The sequence below is a fragment of the Rhamphochromis sp. 'chilingali' genome (genome assembly GCF_963969265.1).
Source record: "Rhamphochromis sp. 'chilingali' genome assembly, chromosome: 1".
Taxonomy (NCBI): Eukaryota; Metazoa; Chordata; class Actinopteri; order Cichliformes; family Cichlidae; genus Rhamphochromis; species Rhamphochromis sp. 'chilingali'.
The window spans coordinates 44,100,514-44,122,523 of record NC_137929.1 but is presented as its reverse complement, the minus strand read 5'-3'; the positions used below and the strand labels follow the sequence as shown (position 1 = coordinate 44,122,523).

General features: G+C 39.7%; 1 protein-coding gene across 1 annotated transcript; it reads left to right on the top strand.

Moving 5' to 3' along the window:
- The first annotated feature begins 1,634 nt into the window (after positions 1-1,634).
- Positions 1,635-17,578, top strand: rasl11a (RAS-like, family 11, member A). Its single transcript, XM_080875076.1, has 8 exons — positions 1,635-2,440; positions 5,580-5,636; positions 5,753-5,835; positions 13,396-13,436; positions 13,520-13,649; positions 13,841-13,916; positions 15,257-15,333; positions 16,626-17,578. The coding sequence occupies exons 1-8, from the start codon at positions 2,284-2,286 to the stop codon at positions 16,770-16,772; spliced, it is 768 nt and encodes a 255-aa protein (XP_080731202.1). The 5' UTR covers positions 1,635-2,283; the 3' UTR covers positions 16,773-17,578.
- Positions 17,579-22,010: the final 4,432 nt, after the last annotated feature.

The window sequence follows — 22,010 nt, the reverse complement described above, 5'->3', positions numbered from 1 at the left end:
GTGTTTGTTTTGGTAATATATAACATCTGACCCACATTGTCTCACACAGGTATCCTGATTATTAAATGAATAATAATTTTTAAAAAAAAAAACTAGAATATGAAAGAGAAGACTTAAATGAGACCAAAAATGAAAGTCGTAAAACAGACTATAGTTACACCAAGAGCTTGATAAAGAGTGATTTAAGGGTGGACTTGTAAAATCTATACTGAACTATAATGAGTGATCTGGATGAGGGCTTGGAGAGTGACGAAGGAGAGGCTTGCAGACAAAATCATGTTGTGGAGCTGTTTTATGGTTTCCAGTTAGTTTGTGTTTCTTTGTTAAAATTTTGGTCCCGACTGTTGAAACAGTGATGTGTGAATAACAAATTTGCAAAACTTGATGCAATCACATAATTAGACAAGTTAACTAACTTATATTGTAGTTACACTAATTATTTCTCACAACTCAAGAAAACTAAAATCCTGTCAGGAGTTAATCTACTGACACTCTTATTTTATTTTGAAGGTTAAACACCCGTGGTTTTCCGGTTCTAGTGTCGCCGTCTGACTTCGCTGCCGTCCACTCGGGGAAGCTGAGAGGGAGGGTCGCCTACTCACAACTCAGACGGACTGAAGTTAGTTGGATTCTGTGCATGAGGCTGTATTTGGCGGGCGGTGCTTCCTGTGTCAGAACCGCTGGAGGAATAAAAAGCGTGTGGGTTGTTTTTTGTTTAAAATGAAATAAAATGCCTTTCATTACATTCCACTGCTAGCATCTAATACGAGCACTTATTTTCAACCCTTTTCAAAATCAAAAATATTATTAAAACATTTCTGTGGTTCTGAGTAGTTATTTGTCACAGTTATGTCTTAATCTGTAAATAAAAGTATTACATCTATTTTAAACAGACAATCGTAAAAGCCTTTTTCTTAGCTATTGCATTTTTAATAGCTTAAATAATCACGTCAATTGTATATTTACGCAAAGATTTAAAAAGAAATATTGAAATTACAAACAAAATAAACACGTGTAACCATTGTAAAGTTGGGCAAAGTACATTTTTACATTTTTAAAAGCTTCTGAAAGTCTTGTGTGAAACTGAATGAGTGTTCAATGTGATGGCGACTATCTTTAACAATCAAAAATGTATTAAAATGGTTTTTTTAATCTACGACAGGGGTGTGAACCGAAATTACAATAATTTTAAGATAAACTCTTGACTTTTTGCTGTATTTACATGAGTTTTAAACCTGATAAAATGTCTTTTACAAAACTTTTACATTTTACATTTTTTGTTTGGGTTCCTAGAAAACATTTCACTCGGTTATTTGTTTATTAGTAACACCTTGGTGGCAAGTGGGTTTTGATTTTGGACTCAACTATGAAGATAAAATATATGGCAAACAATGGCAAAAATAAAGTCTCTGGGAAGATGGAAGAACAAACAGGTGAACAGTAGAGGGCTTAAAAATTCTCATGAATAAATGAATACATAACATTTTTAAAATGGAGAAAATGCCGATCAAAACTTTGTTCTACAACTGAATCTGTCTATCTGTGCAAATCAAAAATGTTAAAAAATAAAATCTCCTTGGAAAGGTCACGTGATTAATACAGAAATGGTCTTCCAACACAATGAAAGCACAGAACGCGTGAATGAGCTAAGGAGACATTTTTATTATTAATATTAGTATTTGGCTCACAGGGCCTCGTCTTGCTCTGCGTGTTTGTTTTGCAGCTTCGTTACTTACTAATCACGTGTTTTATCAGCTCCCAGAAGCTTCAGGATGTCTGATTCCAGACCGGGAAGTGGAGCTCGATTTAGACCGGTCTCACGGGAATATTATAGGGGACGGTTCAAAGTCTACATCCCTCCCTCTCTGCCTCTTTCTGCTCTCAGTCAGAGGCATCTGGAATCGCTGCGGATCGGAATCCTTTTCTCTTTTTTATTTGTTTCAGGCGTCAAAAGAGGGCAGGGATGCCTGTTTGTGAAGTGAGTGAAAAGGATCCACGAAGCTTTTCACTCAGTGGAGGAAAACTTTGAACTGGAACTGGGATACTTGGAAGATAATTTGGATTTTTTTTCCCGGATAAAATAGTTTTTCTATGATAATTTTACAACACGTTTAAAGCTGCTAGAAGCGTGAATAATCCACAGGCTACCTCAGGAGGTCCGGTGTCCTCTCTACAGAGATATTATGTGCGCGCTGGAGTAATTTTTCCCCTCTCTGGGTCCAGGGATTTGTTTTTTATTTTTCTAGTGAGAGCAGGGCTGAGCAGAGGGCAGAGGGGAGCTAAATGCGGCTGACTGGCGACCCTGCACCGGGAACCATGAACAGCAGCGGGTCTGGCAACTTTCTGCTGGTCCCCATACCGGAGTACCCCCTGCTGGACTGCGTGCCCAACAAGACGGTGAAGATTGTGGTGCTGGGAGCGAGCAACGTCGGGAAAACCGGTACGGGGAGGAATGGAGGGGGGGTTATACAGGTTGAATTGTGAAATTAGGATTCAAATGAATGCGGGAAGTTTTGCACGGGAACTAAAGCTGATTTGACGCGTTGTGGGGAACTACTCTGGGAAAACTGTGGCTTGGATTTTAACATGACGACTATGAACAATCCTGCATGGTCCGTTCTAATTAAAATATCCTGATTAATTAAGGTAGAAATATTTGCAAATGCCTGCCGAAAATGCATACCGGTAATGATTGCCAGGGGGCGACAAATCCCATTGTTTACATGATCAATTTAACTCGTTTCCGTCCACTTTAACGGCTCTTAATGAGTATATCAAGTTGTAGTTGAAGTATCTAAATAATTTCACAGAAACTATACGAATCAAAAAGTATTTATTGACAATTAAAAGCCATGCACTGATAACTTTACTCAAGCATTTTGGACAAAAACAACTGATGAGCAGCAAAGATTTTAGTGCATGCTAGGCAAATGTATTTTTATTTTTATGTTAAAAGTGCATGAGGTACTAATTAACATAAGAACCCATTATATGGAGAAATATGTGTGTGCCAGATTTAGGCACACACTCTAATATTCATTTGCATTGCCTGGCATGTTAATGGCATTAACAGAGGGCGTAATCAAAATAAACATAGAAAATATATATACCACTATCGATGTATTTATTCATTTGCATCAGTTAATGAAGCCATGTTTATCTATTTATTTTAAGATTAGTTTAAAAAAATGTAAAATATATTTTAGGAAGTAGTGCTTGGTTCTGCGTTCAAACTCTTATTTTGAAAAGTCAAAAATGGGGAGTAATTTGGATATCTTATCCACTCCAAGTAACCTATCAAAACAGCTTAATATTGGCATTGAGTATAGTCTTATAAGTAAATGTAGCTACTTATTGCTATAATGTAACTACCTGAGTGGGACCCTTCAGAATAAAAGTATCCAACAAGAGGAAAGGAAAGACTATAAATGGCAGCTTCTGTTCGATTGTTTTATTTTAGATTTCAGGAATCTTTAAGCATACGGCGGCTTCTCAAAATACATTTGATGCCCTGCAGTCAGAAAGTGCAGCACTGGCTCTCAGTAACAGACTAAACAGATCAGCCAGGGGAGCAGCAGAGAGTAAGCTTTAGTACAAGAGGCTCATTTATCTCACTGGAGGTAAGAGACTGAGCTACAGTTATAATAAAGCTCAGATTGGAACATGAGAGCGAGAAGGCTGCAGAAAGCAAAGGAAGAGCTAAAAGATTCCCACAGAAATGATCAGTTCATCAGTTAGTAGTAAACATTCAAAGTAGTTGTGGCCCACATGATGCACCCTAATGATGCCGCTGTGATATCACCAAGGGAGCCTTAACTTGAGTTTATGACTTGCACTTTTATGATGCATCGGTGTCATGAACCACAGTTGTGGTGTTAAAAGACAAAAACATTTTACCTGACACAAAAGGCGTAATGTAAGATGCAATGGTTGCATTATGGGAAATATAGGAACCAGGATTTGTGGGTGCTCCAATGGCTCATGGCTCAATACTTTCAATGTTTTTTAAAATATCAAAATGTAGTTAAAGTTTATACTGCAGCCTATTCATTTAACCTTTTATCAGACAGCACATGGATGCTCTAGAAGTCGAAGAAGTTTTTACATGGTTATGGCAGCACTGGGTGTAGAAGAACAAACTCACACATGCATTAATACAAATGCAGTCGTGTGAAAAACAGTTTCATAGGAGTTTCTGCATGCCTGTGGAAAAAAAAGTAGACTGCATGATTTAATAGCTTGTAGCATTTAGCAGCAATAACACAAAGTTATTGTTTGTTGACTTTATTTCTCCAACTGGAAGAATTGTGACTGACTCTTCTCTGCAAGGATTCGTTCATGCACAGCTCTCTTAAGGTCTCATCACAGCATTTCTGCCAGGTTGAGGTCTGGACTTTGCTTTATTTTCTTTTTCAGCCATTCTGTTGTAGATTTGCTGTTGCGTGACCTAATTTTGCCCAAGCTTTAGCTGTGGACCAGATGTCCTCACATTTGACCCTTTGGTATACAGAGGAGTCATGATTTACTCAGTGGTCTTGTGGCTGCAAAACAAGCGCAAATCATCGCACTTGACAGCTGTAATGGGATGTTTGTGCTGATATGCTGTGTTTGGCTTTCTCCAGACGTGGTTCTGTGCATTATGGTCAAACACCTAAACTTTGATCTCGCCTGTCCAAAGGACTTTGTTTTTGGTTTTCTGAAGAAACTTTGCAAGCCAAAGCCGTGCTGCCACGTTCTTTTTAGAGAGAAGACACTTTCTTCCTTTAACCCTTCCAAACCGTCCGTACTCGTTCAGTCTTTTTCTAATTGTACTGTCAATACTTTACATGCCTCAGTTGGCATAAATGTTGGACTCTGAGATGGACCTCTGCACTTTTTTTTTTCTTTTTTCAGTTTCTCTGAGCAAAGCATCAATGCACACACAAACTAATAAAGCTTTCAGTTTGAACCTTTTGATTAGTATTGGTCCTTTAATTTCATGCCTTTATCTGAAATAAGAACAATAGTTGTTAATATGAAGCTACAAGTTATCTCTTGAGGCATGTGGACCATTATTATGTTGCTTATATCTGTTGTGAGTCCTTTATTGTTTTAAATCCAGTCACTGAATCACTCCAGTGACCTTTTTATATGTATTATTCATGGTATCATCTGTTGGTAGCCTACAGAAAGATAAACCTCTCCTTTGATGGAGTGAATGGGGTGGTATCCAAATAGATATATTAAGCCAAACTCCCACTCCCAAAAGACTGAAAGTTAGAAAAACAGTGTTCAGAATCCAAACACCCAGAGGTGGATGAGGCAATCATTTACCAATAGAAGATGATTCAAATTCTGAGTATTGGTGAATCATTTCTCCCTTGAGACTTTTGGACTCTTTTGTTTAGATACTAAAGTCTTGAAAATCAAACTTATGTAGCAGTGCTCGGGGAAAGTGTTAAATAGATCAGAAGGTTACTGCGGGGCATTTGATTTTTCTGTAACAGAGGTTTGGATTCTGCCCTACAAACTCTGTGCTCATTCTTGTTACTTTTTATTCTTCTTTTGCATCTCTAATTTTTCTTTTTGTTTCTTTTTAGCTTTGATTGTTAGGTTTCTGACCAAGAGGTTCATTGGTGATTATGAAGCAAACACAGGTGAGTTTCTGCACATCTGACTGTACTCACTGACTGAGTTCCCTCTGTAAAAGTCCACTGTTATAGAAAAAAAAGTTGATCCATTCATCAATCCGCCTCAATCTCTGTGTCTGCAGGGGCACTCTACTCCCGAAAGGTCACGCTGGAGGGTGAGGAAGTGTCGCTTCAGATCCAGGATACACCCTGTGTCGCTCTCCAGGTAAACAGGGGGCTGTAGCCATGTCGTCATCCTGGAGATTAGCTTGCATTATGCTAACTGCATGAAAGTACCAAAATATAACTGAAACATACAGACGGCTGATATGACAGGTTTCAGACTTGATTTAGAAAGTTATTCAAACTATTTCTAGATGTTAAAATTGAAAAAAAAAAAGAATATTTTGGGAAACTGCTGCAAACATCTTTGTTCAGATCTTGTGTCAAAATGTCCTTTAACCACACCACAAGGAAGCACTGAGAATATAAATGATCATAGATCAGTTAGAGTTAGCTTGATGGGGTCAGAAATATAGGAGATAAGTAAGCCACCATCAGGAAATTAGGGCACTGGCTTTAACTGAGACCTGTTATTGATTAGTTCGTAATTATTGTCACTTATCATGATTATGAGGTGGGAGGCTGCTGTGGCTGTGTATCGTTCTTCCACGTGCTACCGAGGCCACTGTTTGGCTATCTCAGGTACAAAAGCCTCGCCTACCTTCTCTTCAAATGTTTTATAAAGGGGAACAAATCAGAAAAAAGCTGATGATGATGATGCACATACAATTATATCCTAAAAGTGTGTTGTTTTATTTCTAAGCTTTTGTACTATTACGATTAGAGTTACCCGCCTCTGTGCACATAGTTCTAGATTCATTTGCCAATAACACGACTGACATTTGTTCTTTTCCTTCGTTTTTTTTTTTTAAAATATCCTGTAGATATAACAATAATATGCTGTTGTGAACTTCCTTGACTGTGATAATTTGGATGTGAAAATCTGATACTGTGCTAGCTTTAATTTGTGGGGTTAAAAAGTTCCAAAGGGATATCTCTTTCTTGCATCATTGCCTAATTTAGTAAAATTCGTACTCCCCAAAGTCCCCAAATATTCCCATTGGAAAAAAAAAAAAAAAAAGTTATCTCAAAGCCATTTTAGGAAAGTATTGAAGTTTGAGGAAGTACTTGAAATACAATCTCCTCACACATGATGAGTTTAATGAGTGCAACGTGCCACACAGCTTATCCTGCTCAACGGCCTGTTTACAAAACCAACCTTCAGAGCTGCTCATTTCCTACACGGGGGGAGATAACAGGGCAAGGAGGTCTCTCCTGGCAGGTCGGACCACCTCTCAGAGATTAGACAGAAATAACTGACGTGTGAGAGAAGCATGAGTGTTGAATGTGTGTGTTGAGGTCAAGCAGTTAAGGGCTTTTTCGTAACCTTTAATTGGGTGTTTTCTAAAATGTGGTGTTTAAAAAGCAAATAATGGAAACACACTTTGCTTGGTAAATTTGTAGGTAGAGTTCAGATAAGAAAATAAATTGGGTGGTCTGATGTATTGAGTTCAAAGTCAGAAACAGCTGGCACATGTCCACAATGAGGCATTAGTCATGGAAATGAACGTTCTAGTACAATTACTATGTGCTTGGCCACTTTGAACAGGAAAATCATCATGGATGGGTTTTAAACAATCATAACATCACAGGTGTGAAATAGTTATATTCGTTTGTGTTGGGCATGATTTTTTTGTTTTTGGTCTGACGTGTTGCATGCAATTCTGCAGCACCTACAGTTGTGTTCAGAAATCCAGTCATCATGAGCATACGCAAGAATGTCACTGTAACTTTGGTCTTTTAATGACTTTAAACAACAAGAACTAGGTGTACAAATCTGAATTTATTGTAGACTTTCTCTGAACCACACATTCTCAAATATATACAAACATTCATGTGACTAACTTCACAAGACAAAGGCCTTTTAACTTGTTGTTAGTGATGATTGACTACAACTAGTTGTTTCCCTTTGTCAGCATAAAAAGGATTTGTTTGACAGCACTCATTGGACTGAGCAACAGTCAGAACAACGAGAGAGTTCAAGCAAGATCTAAGAAGAATTATAGATTTTCACAGGTTGGGAAGGTCTCTTGGAGCCATTTCTAAACAACTGTAGATTCCAGGATCATCAATTCAAACAACTGTACATAAGTACAAGTTATTTGGATGTGTCAACACTTTGCCAGGGTCTGGAAAAAGATCCAAACAATCATCCTCAAATGACAGGAAACTAGTTCAGATGTTCAGAAAAAAAACGAGGGACCATGAAGGCTGGCATGAACTGCTGGAACACAAACATCACTCTCCTTAGTCAAGTGAGTTTTACATCGCCATGGACAAATTTGCAGCTGCCCAAATACCAATGGTACTGAGACATTGTACAAAGTAAATTAAATAACAACGGAGGAGGACTACCGCCAAGTTCTTCAACTTCATTACAAATCAACAACTGGATGGTTGAAACTTGGATATGATTCATTCTCTGAGCAGAACAATGATTCCAAACAGACATCAAAATTTGTTTTGATGGATGAAGCAGGCTAGCATTAAACTTCTGGAACAGCCTTGCAACAGCTCAACCTAAACCAATTTTTGTGGATTATGCTTAAAAGCCGCGTCTGTGCCATCAAACCAACCAATTTAACTGAACTCTACGAATTCTACCAAGAAGATTGGTCAGAAATCCAGAGAGTTATGCCACAAATTTGTTGATGATGACAAAAAGTGTCTGGTTGACATACAACTTGCTAGAGACCTTTAACCAAGTATTAATGGGGGTGAGTGCATATTTTTGAGGCTGTATCTGTATAGAAGCAGCAGGACCAGACGGCATCCCAGGTCGTATCCTAAGAGACTGCGCATACCAGCTAGCTCCTGTGTTCACTGAGATATTCAACATCTCTTTATCTCAGTCGGTGATCCCCACATGCTTCAAAGAGTCCATCATTGTTCCTGTCCCGAAGAAACCCCACCCTGCTTCTCTCAATGACTATCGCCCTGTAGCCCTCACCTCAGTAGTGATGAAGTGCTTTGAACGCCTGGTCAGAGACTTCATCATTTCTTCACTACCAGACACACTGGACCCACTACAGTTCGCTTACCGTCCAAATCGTTCCACAGACGATGCCATCTCTCGTCTCCTCCACACGTCACTCACTCACTTGGACACTAGAAGGGGGAATTATGTTAAAATGCTCTTCATAGACTACAGCTCTGCATTTAATACCATAATTCCCTCCACACTCACCACCAAGCTGGAGCATCTGGGACTCAGCTCATCTATGTGTCAGTGGATCTCCAACTTCCTAACTGGCAGACCACAGGCAGTAAGGATGGGCGGACATGTCTCAGCCTCCACCACTCTCAGCACTGGAGCCCCCCAGGGGTGTGTTCTGAGCCCCCTGCTGTACTCTTTGTACACATATGACTGTGTGGCCACTACCAGCTCCACCACCATCATCAAGTTTGCTGACGACACCGTCGTGGTGGGCCTGATCTCTGATAACAACGAGACGGCCTACCTGAAGGAGATTAGGAATCTGGAGAACTGGTGCCAGAGGAACAACCTCCTTCTAAATGTCAGTAAGACAAAGGAGCTGATAGTGGACTTCAGCACTAAGCAGGAGAGGAACTACCAGACCCCTGTCATCAACGAGTGCCCAGTGGAGAGAGTGGACAGCTTCAAATACCTCGGAGTTCACATCACGCAGGACCTGTCATGGTCCTGTCACATCAACACCGTGGTGAAAAAGGCCCGTCAGCGTCTCTACCACCTCAGACGCTTGAGAGACTTCCAACTGCCCTCCAAGGTGCTCAGGAACTTTTACTCGTGCACCATAGAGAGCATCCTGACGGGAAACATCTTAACCTGGTTCGGGAACAGCACCATGCAGGACAGACGAGCTCTACAGAGGGTTGTGCGATCAGCTGAGCGCACCATCCGCTCCGAGCTCCCTGACCTGCACTCAATCTACAGCAGGCGGTGCTGGACCAAGGCCAGGAAGATCGTGAAGGACCTCAGCCATCCCAACAACAGACTGTTCTCTCTGTTGAGGTCAGGAAAGCGATTCCGCTCCCTGAAGACCAACACAGAGAGACTGAGGAGGAGCTTCTTCCCGCAGGCGATACGGTCTCTCAATCACACCACCACACAGTACTGACCCACACATATGGTTCTTACACACACACTGGACTTTCTGGACTTTGTTATCACTTCATCACTTAAATCACTTTAAGCATATTTGCACTGCACAAGACATAATGTGGATTGCACAACACTGGACACTACATTCTTCATTTCCAGTTAATACTTGTACAGCTGCTGTTATTGTGTATATATTTATTTATATTTCTTCATATATTCTTATATAGTTCTATATTGTGTATTTTGTTGTACAGTTATTTTATTTTCAACTTTAATTTATATATTTTATCTTATTCTTTCCCAGTTAAATTTACCCTTCATTCTAATTTGTGTTGTACAGTTATTTCATTTTTAACCTTAATTTATATTTTATTCCTTCCTAGTAAAATTTACCCTTTTTAATTTTTCATATTTATTTCCTATCTTATTCATAGCCTTTTCCTTTTTCTTTTTTTTAAATTTTGTTTTTTTTTAAGGTCACGAGCAGTTGTGTAAGCATTTCACTGCATATCGTACTGTGTATGACTGTGTATGTGACAAATAGAATTTGAATTTGAATTTGAAGAATAAAATTAGAAAAGAGAGATAACATAAACATACAAAACTTAGGCCATGCAATAATGACAAATGGAAAAAAGGGGCTTGAAGGAGCAGTCTATGATGGGAAATCTGGATCTATAGCAGCAAAACTAAATGCACAGTAGGGGAGACTGAAAGACAAAGCCACTGCCTCCCATTCTACTTATAGAAACTCTAGCAACGAGAAGTAAGCCTGCAGTCTTAGAGCGCGAAGTTCTCTATTACTCTAGGATTGCGTGGTACTGCAAGTTCTTCTTTTTTTTCTTTTTTTTCTTCTCTTTCTTCTCTTTCTTTTCTTTTCTTTTCTTAGCTGCACAACATTGAAAGTAGCCTTTATTGTTGTTGTTGCATTTTCAAGCTGTTATGCAGCTAAATGTTTTGTCTGTTTATATGTTTATTTGCTTTAATCAAAGCAGGGTAATTTTAATCTAATTAACTTGCGCAATCACAGCCATGACTCAAAGTGGCCTGCCTAGCTTTACAGCCACTCTATTTCAAAGCAGGCTTAAACATGCTAAAGCAGGTACTTTTTCCTGCAACTCGCAATTGTGCCATCATTTTCATTATTGTAGTTCTGTTTTGCAGAGTAATCACATGTGGTAAAATATTAAAATTACATGTAATTAAATTTACACCTAATACTAATGTTAATAGGCTAATTTTGTCTTAATAGGCTATGTCACCTTCATTGTAGGGATCAAATATGTTTTGTGGCTCCATACAGATTTGTTTCTTTCTAGCAATTCCTCAAAAATATGTCTCTTGATAGCAAAAGTTGCCAACCTTTGGCCTAGGCTTTTCAAAGTGACCATGCACATCTGACTACTGACACTGACTGGCCAATGTTGTCACGTGGAGGTACTCAAGGGTGTTCAAGGAACTGCTGGGATGATTAAAGCCTTTGATTAAGATGATTTTAAGATATCTCCCCTTAGAGGAACTGTGGGACCATCCTACTGGGAGTCAACCCAAGGACAGCCCCAACAGAGAAAGGGATTACTTCAGCTCATCCTGGGATTTCTCAGGATGGAGATGTGGTAGACTGGTACTGTCAATAGATTTCTATTCTTTTAACAGACCAGCATAAAAGGAAAATATAAGGGAATTTTTGTCACATGCATCTGTCTGTATCTGATGTAGTCTACTTTAGTCTAATTTACACACACACACACACACACACACACACACACACACACACACACACACGTACGTCACTGTTCACTAGCTCTATAACATCTTCATAGTAGTTCCATTATGTAATAAAGAAAAATCTAAATTAAAAAAACTGAGATTTTCCTACTTAATTTACTGTGAGATTTTAGGTTTTTCAATTTTATTTATCCAATTATTTATTTAGTGATGGGGGAATACTCCAACCATTTTCAGCTATCAAAAATACACATGGGTTACAACACATTACTTTATTTATTTATTTTTTTGCCTGTCCCGTTTGGCTCTTTTGCCATCAGAATTATTGTCTAAAGGCAAAGAAAGATGCCCAACGGATTTACTTTACCAAATTGACCATCCCAGCCTTGCCATAATGGTCCATTTAATTCACCTTTTATTGTTTATTTTATTTTCACTTACTGAATACGGGATAGACTTGACTGGGGGAAAGAAGGGGAGAAAGAAAGAGGGAAAGAGAAACAGCTGAGAAGAGGGACGGGGGGGGAGGGCAAAAGACAAAAACCAACAGAACGGGCAGAAAAAAAAATGCATATATCAATCACCTGGATCACCTGCTGAGAAAGAAAAAAGAAAGCAAGCAGAAGAGAACAAGAGTAATAGAATAAACAACATCACAATGATATATGGGAATATGACAGTAAATACTAAATATTAAACATTATTGTGCAGCACATAAGATCAACAGAACCAGGGGGAGTTGCAGTGACGCGCCCGTGAGCTCCGCCGGCAGCCAGCTGTGCCTGAGTGACCGAGCCCCAGGCCGAGAGGCCGGGGGCACCCCACCTCCGAAGTGGCCCGAGCGAGCCCCAGGCTCCAGGCCCCGATAAGCGGCCGCCAAGGAGTGAGCCGGTGTGTACCTGGACGCCCATCCCCAGACACAAAGAACCACCAACGCACCGATGTCTGAGGGAGTCCGCCACTGGCAGGGGAAGTGGTGGTGGGGGGAGATAGGCCTCCAGACCTTGGAGGGCCTCAGATGTCCCCAGAGAGGTGGCGCCTGACACCCAACCTGACATATAGACACAGAAATACAGGCACACACATATACAAACATCCATTCCCACCCTCATGCTCTCATATGCACTTACTCCACACTCAACCAACGTGGAGACAAACATGAAGAGACGCTGTACACACAATCACACTCCCCAAGTGTACTCTACGAACCGGGTCTAGGTACCCTTGCCCCTGGAGGGGGGAACTGCACCCAGACCCAGGTGGTGTTACCCTTTTCCCTGCGGTGGGGAGAGGCAGACCGCCCCGACTCTGCAGCAGCAGGGAGGCCCCACACTCCAGACCGCAGTCGGACGGCCAACTCCTCCTCTTAGCCCCCCCGCTCCAGCAGGTCGGAGAGAATGGGGGTGAGAGAAGACTCCAAACCTCCCTCCACCCGCTCATTGTAGTGTTGATGCATGTGTGTTCTAAGCTGCATTTAAAACCCAGGAGGACATGGAGCTGCCTGCCAGAGAGCAGCAGGTAAGCGCATGGTCCCTCCTGCTGGCCCTCAATGTCTACGTGTATTTAAAATTGAGAGGTGGGCAACGACGCCAGGGGTGGGGTGTACACCCTGATAGTACTTTGGATTCCGTGTATCGTGCCCACCCCCAAGATCCTATATGTATGTGTAATGAGAGAGTGAGTAATGTGAATGTCTAAGGTGTGGGACTGCAAGTTCTTCAAGATACGATGGTTCCTGATTATTCAGAACTTCGTGTGAAGGAGAATTTCAAATTAAGTTCTAGATTTGAATATGATCCCCTTTCTAGTACCTGTTAGCAGAACTACAGAATGTTACTGTGTGTTTTACAGGACGATGCCGAGGGTCTGTACTGTCAGGAGCAGATCAACAGGTAAGACTGGAAACACACGAATATGAATTTGAATTAAACACAGTGCACTATGCTAACCTCCACTATGATAACTGGGCCTGCAGGTCAATCTACTGGGCAGATGGATATGTGCTGGTTTTCTCCATCACAGACCACAACAGCTACAGAACCATCCAGCCACTGTACCAGCATGTCAGACGTATACACCCCTCTGGAAACATACCGGTTATACTGGTTAGTTATGCGATCATTAGAAACAACCTGGAAAAAACAACAACCTAGTGATATTCCTTCAGTTATTTTATTTAAAATGTCTCTGTTTCTGTTCATTCAATCTTTAGTGCAAGACAGACCAGACAATACCAGACACCTACTAACCCCAATCCTATAATCTAATCTGTTGTGTCATCTGTAATCTGCTGCAGGTTGGCAACAAAAGTGACCTGCTCCGAGCCCGACAAGTGCCTGCAGATGAAGGCGAGACGTTAGCAGCTTCATTAGGTGGGAGTTTCTTCTACTTCTGTACCACCAAACCTTTGCCCACTAATCAAAAGAGATATTTCTTCAAAAAAGAAGCCTGACTACTCCAGTTTGTGGGCATTAATGTGTTTAAAAATGTCCTCTACTAGCAATAAAATATATCACAAGGCTAAATGTTTAACACATAATATGTCCTACCACTAAATGGCAAATGGACTGGTTCCTTTTACTCTACCAGAACACTTCATACAACATGCTTTATTCACCCATCCATACAAATGCTTTTTCTATGCGCAAGTGCATCAGAGAGCAGCCTGGGTTTAATATCTTGCCCAATGATATTTTGGCATGCAGACTGGAGCAGCCGGAATCAAACCACCAACCTTCTGATTAGTAAATGTCCGGCTCTACCTCTGGAGCTACAGCCACCATCACTTTGCGAGAACATTGCATTCCACTATCTACAGGGTGGGCCATTTATATGGATACACCGTAATAACATGGGAATGGTTGGTGATATTAAAGTCCTGTTTGTGGCACATTAATATATGTGAGGGGGCAAACTCCTCAAGATGGGTGGTGACCATGGTGGCCATTTAGAAGTCGGCCATCTTGGATACAACTTTTGTTTTTTCAATAGGAAGAGGGCCATGTGACACATCAAACTTATTGGTAATGTCACAAGAAAAACAATGGTGTGCTTGGTTTCAACGTAACTTTATTCTTTCATGAGTTATTTACAAGTTTATCTTTGTTCACAGCCATTGACATGTCGAAGAGGTTAACACGTGAGGAGCGGATCGAAATTGTGTTGATATCTGGTGAACACAGTAACCGGGTCATTGCAGCAGATTTCAATGCAAGACACCCTACGAGACCACCCATCTCCCATGCTACAGTTAGCAAACTGCTTGCTAATCTGCTGCAATGACCCGGTTACAGGACGAGGCAACAGAAAGTGGACTAATTAAACTATAAAAACAAGTAGCAGCTACAGCTGAAATATAACAACTAATGGCTCAAAATGCTGTCGAATAAATGTAAATAAAAGCTAACAAACTAAGAAACAAACTCAGTGTTTAAGTTCAGAGTTTTTTATAGTTATTTTTAGCCAATCTGTTCTTTACCTTGTTAAGTACAGGTTTTGTTTTATGTAAATAATTTCATGGTCATAAAAATATGACCATGAATAACAATCTTGACCCCTTTATTGATTTAACTTCTCAGACCTGTAAGTGTTGCCCATCCTGTATATGCAGTATGTGATATATCTTAACTATATACTGCATGATATCTAATGAATTACATTTCTGTGCTAAAGATAAGAGTGGCCCTAATCTGAATGTTACTTCTGCTCACAGGAGGAGTTTACTTTGAGGTCTCAGCCAGAGAAAACCATGAAGGAGTCCATGCTGCCTTCCTACATCTCTGTCAAGAGGTGGGACTTTGTTTTTGCTGATATTTGTTAGTCCAAAATATTAGAATTTGACTTAGCTATCGGTGTATTCTGAGTCCAACCACCTATGTGGGACTTTCTGCTTTCTGTGAAAATGGATTTCATTTCCCCTTGATGCCCATAAATACAGAAAACACAGAAAAACCATGTGTTGGTCCAGAAAGGATCACAAAAAGCCCGTAATAGACTGGTTTGTATATTTGTTTTTTCTAGTGGAGTAATTTTTGCCCAAGTGGTTTGTTTCATTTTGGGTATGTTTAGACTTTCTGCTTCCTTTTGTGGCGCTGCAGAGAGTAGGTTCCCAAACGCTGGCTTGTTGAATCATTGTGTAAATCTGCGGTTCTCTGTAGCTTTTTGAGTCTTTCAGGTCATTGTTTTGGTTTTCAGTTCCAGCTTTCATTAAGTTTAAAGTTTGGTTTTAATGGTGTATTTTTTGGATGAGGTTTTTTTTTCCTAATATAGACAACGCTTGAGAGATTTCACATGACAAGGGAGGAAGTGGTAGTGGTGATATAAGTCACACTCACTTAATTTTGATGGAGTCTGGGAGAGTGGTTGTCAGATTGCAGGATATGAGATCTGTATGGGTGCTGCTAATTGTCACATGAGGAATGCATGAAAGTATTTCAGTGTTTTGAGCAGCAATAGTCCTTTGAAGGGAGTGAAAATAAGCAGTAAACACAATACTAACATTGTATCAAGCTTATATGGCCAACGTGCTGTTCCTCTACACTTACTGTGGAGGAACGTCATTAATTCAGCCAGGTAACTTCAGGCTTACCCCACCTGTTGCTGGAATATATCGTCGTGGTAACTGCAAATATAACCTTCTGACCAATCAGTTCTCCACAAAAGTGTCACTTTTCCTGAAAGTGTGCCGACAGAGTCTAAACCTTCTCTGTAGTGCCTAATATCTTTGTGTTTCCCTGATAAGCTTTAGTAATAAAGACTTTTAGACTTAACTTTATTCCTTTTTTTTGTTTCCTGTTAACTGCAAACATATTTACAACAATTTTATTATTATAAGCCCTTAAATGTCATCTTAAAACAGGACACCTGTTTGAACTTCTGTCATATTTGAACATAGTCTACGCCTTTGTTTGAATCCAGTGGAATATAAACCAGATTTGATTTCAAACATTCATTCAAACTTAATTTTCTTCCAGTACTGACTTGAATTAGTTTAGCAGGCATCAGTTTTAAATTGCAGCAAAACTGACTTGTTCTCATATGTGATTACATTTTGACAAGTCTGTCTGTCTTCTGTCCCGCAGGTGATCCGGGCACTGGGAGGAGGGAATGGGGAGAAGAGAAGAGGAGGACTCCACCTGGCCAGACCCAAATCTCCCAACATGCAGGAGCTGAAGAGGAGGTTCAGGCAGGTCCTCTCCTCCAAAGTCAAATCAGCCACGACCATCTGAGTGCAGTACGGGCTGAAAAATGACAACCTGCAGCCGGGCACGTGGCGGAAATAAAAGCTAAAACGCCAAAGGGAAAAAAAAAATCACAAGAAGAGTTTTATGTTTGGAGATATGGAGCCATTACTGGCATGAAAAGACATGTGTGGTGTGTGTGTGGTGATCAAAGCTTCTCGAGAGCACAAGGAGTCCTGATCAGATGGATGAAACAAAGCCTTTCTGGCAGGCGAGCTCTTCTGGAAGGAACTTGTGGTCAACACGACCTCTTTCCAGACTCGAGTACAGCAAAGACGCTGCCCAAAGCTGAAATGACAGATACGGCCAAACAAACAGCTTGTGTTGTATCAGAAACTTTGCATGTTTGTCATGAAAGGCAGCAGAACTTTCTGACACGTTTATGTCTTATTTCTTTCCGGTTAAAAGCCAATGAATACATCGTGAACAAAGTGAATTAAATATACCAAAAACAGCGAAGACGTATCAGATTTATCCGGTTTGTTTTACATGACTCAACATCTCTTATTTCATCTCTCAACTGTGTTACATATTCATTGTTTTGTTTTGTTTTTTACTTACTGGGGAATAAAATGTTACTCAAAAGACATCGTTTTGTTTCTTTTTCCTATCCTGGGGTCAATCCAGTTGAGAATGACGACATAGTTCAGTGTTTCCTGAAACCAAATATATGAAATATGAGTCTCCTTTCTCTCTGAGACATGGTGTTCTGAACTAAAACAGGAAATGACCCAACGAGGCAGGCGTTCAAGGCTATAAGCTGAGACAAATGCTGGCATTTGATGACAGGAAGGAAGTCCTTTTGTAACAAAATAAACTCCTGATATTTATGGAAGATCAATGCTGTCAATAATAAAACACACAAGCATGTTTTGTATTCAAGCAATATCTGTTATTTAGTTAATTTACTTGAACTTGAAACTGTAATTGTCCTTTTAAATTTAAAATATACAAGAAATCTGGGTATTTTCCATTTTATTAACTTAAAAAAATGGCGTAAATTAGTTCATTTTCATTTTAGCATTAACTGAAAATGATCTTAAAACATGATATTTCAGAAAACATACACTTGTTTCATAGGACAGGTGCACAGCAGAGGTTGTCCATCATCAGTAAATAAAGATTTATAAATCTCTTTTCCACGAGGGGGTAAATTTATAAAGGGCCCAACAATACATATGGATACCAAAAATAAAACCCGAGAGACTAAAGAATTCTGCATCATATGTAAGTTTATGTACTTTTGAAAAGTATGAATTTTAACGTCCCGTCCAGAGTTTGAACAACACAAAAAAATGAAATTAGAGATGGGTTCCTTATGAATTGCCAGTTCAGATTTGTCTTAAAATCACATGTATTAAACTTAATTTGATACTTTTTAATATCTGCAACTGTAAACGTCTCTATAGTTCAACGTTTTCATAAATTAAAGCATTACTATCAGCACCACCATCACTCCCAACACCATTATCGTCATCACGGTTGTCTTTATTATCATCTATATGGATATTTAATATAGATATGTGAAGCCATAAATATCATATGACTTATATCCATATAAAATACAAGAAATATGACTCAGTCTACCTCACTGACTCTGTACTTTGCCTGTGATTTTGACAGAGTAAACATTTCCACTATAGCTCAGTCCACACAATCCAAACTCTAGGTGTGACTTCATGCTTAAGTGGCTCTAAGTGTGGAAAGTTTTTCATCTCTGCTGCTTTTAAACAACAAGGTTAAGGTGTTATTTGGGTTTTATGTTGCTCCAGAGGATTTTTCCTTCCCAACGAGAAGGCATTTCTGGGCAAGTCCCAGCTATTTGGTAACAAGAGACACTGCGCCGAGCATAACAGTCAGCGGGAAACACAAGTCCTGATCTTATTATCCTGTTTGTGGTTAAAAACCCAACAGTGTTAATGAACTGATGGATTTAAAGTGTCTGTGCTTTCAGGGATTGGTCCAAAAGGAAGTGGGGATGCTGTTTGTGGTGTGTGTTTGAGTGTGTGTGTGCTTTCTGCTGTTCTCATGACCTCTCCTTGCTGAAACACAACATATTCCCAGTAAAGATAAATTCCTCAGCATCTGGAATTTCTTTGTTGGTCACTGAACCACCACCCCAGCCCTTCGGCACTACACACACACATTCATGTGCTTAAAAATTGTCTGTTGACCCCAACTTGTGACTTTTTGCCCTTTGACCTTTTTAAAAGTAGCGGAATCAATCCGAGTTGCTCATGGATTATGAAAGCTACAGAGAAGCCATGGATGGGACAAAAAGCATGTGTGTGTGTGCTCGCGTGTGTTTGTATGCCTTATGCTGTGGGGACTCATGTTTACACAGTAACACTGCAAGGACCTTTATGAGGTCAAAACAGAATTCCCATAACATAAATCAGTGAACCTTAGTTTGAAGACTTTAAGGTTTCAGGTTTGGGATGATCCAGGAAATTAACATCCTCTGAAGTGATGGGAACATTTACAAAACAAAGGGACTTTCTCATATTTCATACTTTAAGTTTAATTTCCTCATGTTTTCATTTGAATTGTCAGCTTTCATACCTCTCGTTCTCTCTCTCTCTCTCTCTCTCTCTCTCTCTCTCTCTCACACACACACACACACACACACACACACACACACACACACACACACACACACACACACACACACACACAACCCCGTTCAGCTATCTTAGTGAGGACCCTCATTGACATAATGCTTTCCCTGGCCCCTTACCCTAACCCTAACCATTAAAAATGAATGCCTAACCCCTTACCCTAAACCTAACCATAACCTAATTGTAACCCTGACACTAAAACCACATTTTGAGCCTCAAAAATGCCTTTAAATGCCTTCAAAAATGTGAGGACCGGGTTGTGTGTCCTCACAAGTTACTGCTGGTTCTCACAAGTGTAGTAGAATGAAGATGTCGGTCCTCACAAAGATAGATATACAGGAACACACACACACACACACACATATATTCTGTCTTTATGAGGACACCCATGGACTCCTTTTCCCTTTATTATGATAAGTAACCACCAAAACCTGGCTCTACTCTATCTTAGACCCTAAAACCACCTAAAAACCAGGTCTGTTCTCACTTTCTAGGCCCTCACAAAGACAGATGTGCACACACCTTGTCTGTCTTAAAGACACTGGATGGACTATTTCTATGTTTTCCTCCCTTTTTCCTCTCAAAGCCAGTATTCTGCTCTAACATGGCCTTTAACTGTAAGTTTATTTGATTGATGGAGAGTTAATGTGACATTTACGAGGCTAGATTTAGAAAACAAACCTACACTAACCGTTTCCTTTTAGGGTAAGGACACAGAGAGAGATTAAGTAGACTTTTGAAAAAGTCTTAATAACATCCACACAGTTACTAAATGTTGAGTTCTGCAGATGAATCTATATTAACAGCATGCCATGTGAGTCAATCCCCACTGATAAAAAAAAAAAGGTAAAGTGAATCATGGAGGGTGGGAAATGTAGTATACAACCAGCCATACAGGATGATGCCAAAGACATAACAGGATTAACCTCCTGAGGAGTCCCCCAGGACAAAAATGTGCTTTTTAGCCTCTGTTGACCCCCATTGTAACCTCCAAGACAGTTTCATTATTACTCCAAACAACACTGAAATGACCAAGCTGCTTTCCTTTCTTTTATAAAAAAAGAGATTCATATTGATGCATGACAGAGATCTAAAAAGTAAAACTCATATTTTCTAGTCTAAACTGCATACTACTTTAAGTGCCCTAAATCGGCTGATTTCGTGCTACATCAGTGAAACTGAATTGCACAATTGAATTCAACTTTAGAATCCAATAAAACACTGGTGCACTTTTATTTCTGACCTAAAACTTTAAAACGGCGAAAAAGGATTACGTAAAATGAAAAAGAATAATGTCCCAACATAATAAGATAACCTTTATTAGTCCCACACGTGGGAAATTTGTTAGATCCTCCTATTTTCATAATAATTTATCCAGCTGCTTCTGAATTCTTCATTGTGAAGCCTTGACATACTCACAACATAGCTTCTAATAATTGTGTTAAGTACTGGAAGAATGAAATATGGGAATTTCACTCACCAAACCTGAAGCAGTGAGTTTAAATAGCTTAGGTCAGGCCTGATAACTCTATTTAAAAAACAAATACAAAATAAAGATTTCTGTGATTCTGTAAGGTTTCATATTTTGTAAGGAGTGAGCCTGAAGTGGCTGCTAAAAAGCATTTTTGTTTAGGTGTGTTCAAGGTTGCTGTTTCAGGGAGGCAGACAACCATTTATGTGATGGACTATTTAGAATCTCTAAGTACCCAGATGTGTTTGTGGAAAACCTGGAAAAAAATGAAAAAGTGAGAACAATGTAAACTAAAACCACAAAGGTTTTTGAGCTCTTCTATAACATTATAAAACTTCTTAAAATTTGCTGCTAATGTTATATGAGTTTTGTGCACTTTAATTTCTGATAGATTTGAGTTTCCTTTGTTTTGTCACTCTAACTGGAACTATGAGCTTTGACCTCAAGCTCACCTTTTATTTGTCCTGGTCCTGCATTTAGCTCATTTGACCTCATAATTCGTAATAGTTAGCAGAGTTTAAAAAAAAGAAATTAATTTAAGTGTGCCTAGTTTTGTACCAGAGTGCATTATCTATCACCTCATGCTACCAGTGGTGACAATGACCCCAACCAAATGCAAAAGTGGAAGTGTTGTTAATTTCATTAACAACAAAGCAGCTGAAAATGATTAACAACTCCCTCTGTTACTTAACTGACCAGAAGTTTCTTACTCTGATTTTGTTGAGCGATGTATAAACACATATAAACCTCTGACTGGTTTCATTGCAGCAAGAAAACGTGTGGAAAGAAACATTCAGACAAATTAACCAAACAAGAAAATGCCTAAACATGTTCATCGCAGCAGTTATTTGGGTTTTGCTTGGGGTGAAGGAAAAAAAACAAACCATCCATCAGCAACCATAACTGCACAATTTCCAGGGTTTGACCATAAGTGTGTGGATGTGCAGTCTTGTTCAGCATTGGTTAGAGTTGGCAGCCTGAGCTGCTGGCAAAGAAACACGAGACGGAAACCCAGAAGAGAAATTTAGGGCAAAGTTACAAATATTTCTTCTTTGCTGGAGTCCATAGAAAGCAAAGAGTCAGTGAAACAGTAGCATATGGAACTCATCCATCTTTCCAAGTAAAGTTCTCCTACAG

Bases quoted from the DNA above. Each gene is read 5' to 3' on its own strand.
- rasl11a (XM_080875076.1), top strand. From the start codon at position 2,284: ATGCGGCTGACTGGCGACCCTGCACCGGGAACCATGAACAGCAGCGGG. The intron at 13,437-13,519 runs GTAAGACTGGAA...CTGGGCCTGCAG, and splicing joins TGTCAGGAGCAGATCAACAG to GTCAATCTACTGGGCAGATG. The intron at 13,917-15,256 runs GTGGGAGTTTCT...TTCTGCTCACAG, and splicing joins GACGTTAGCAGCTTCATTAG to GAGGAGTTTACTTTGAGGTC.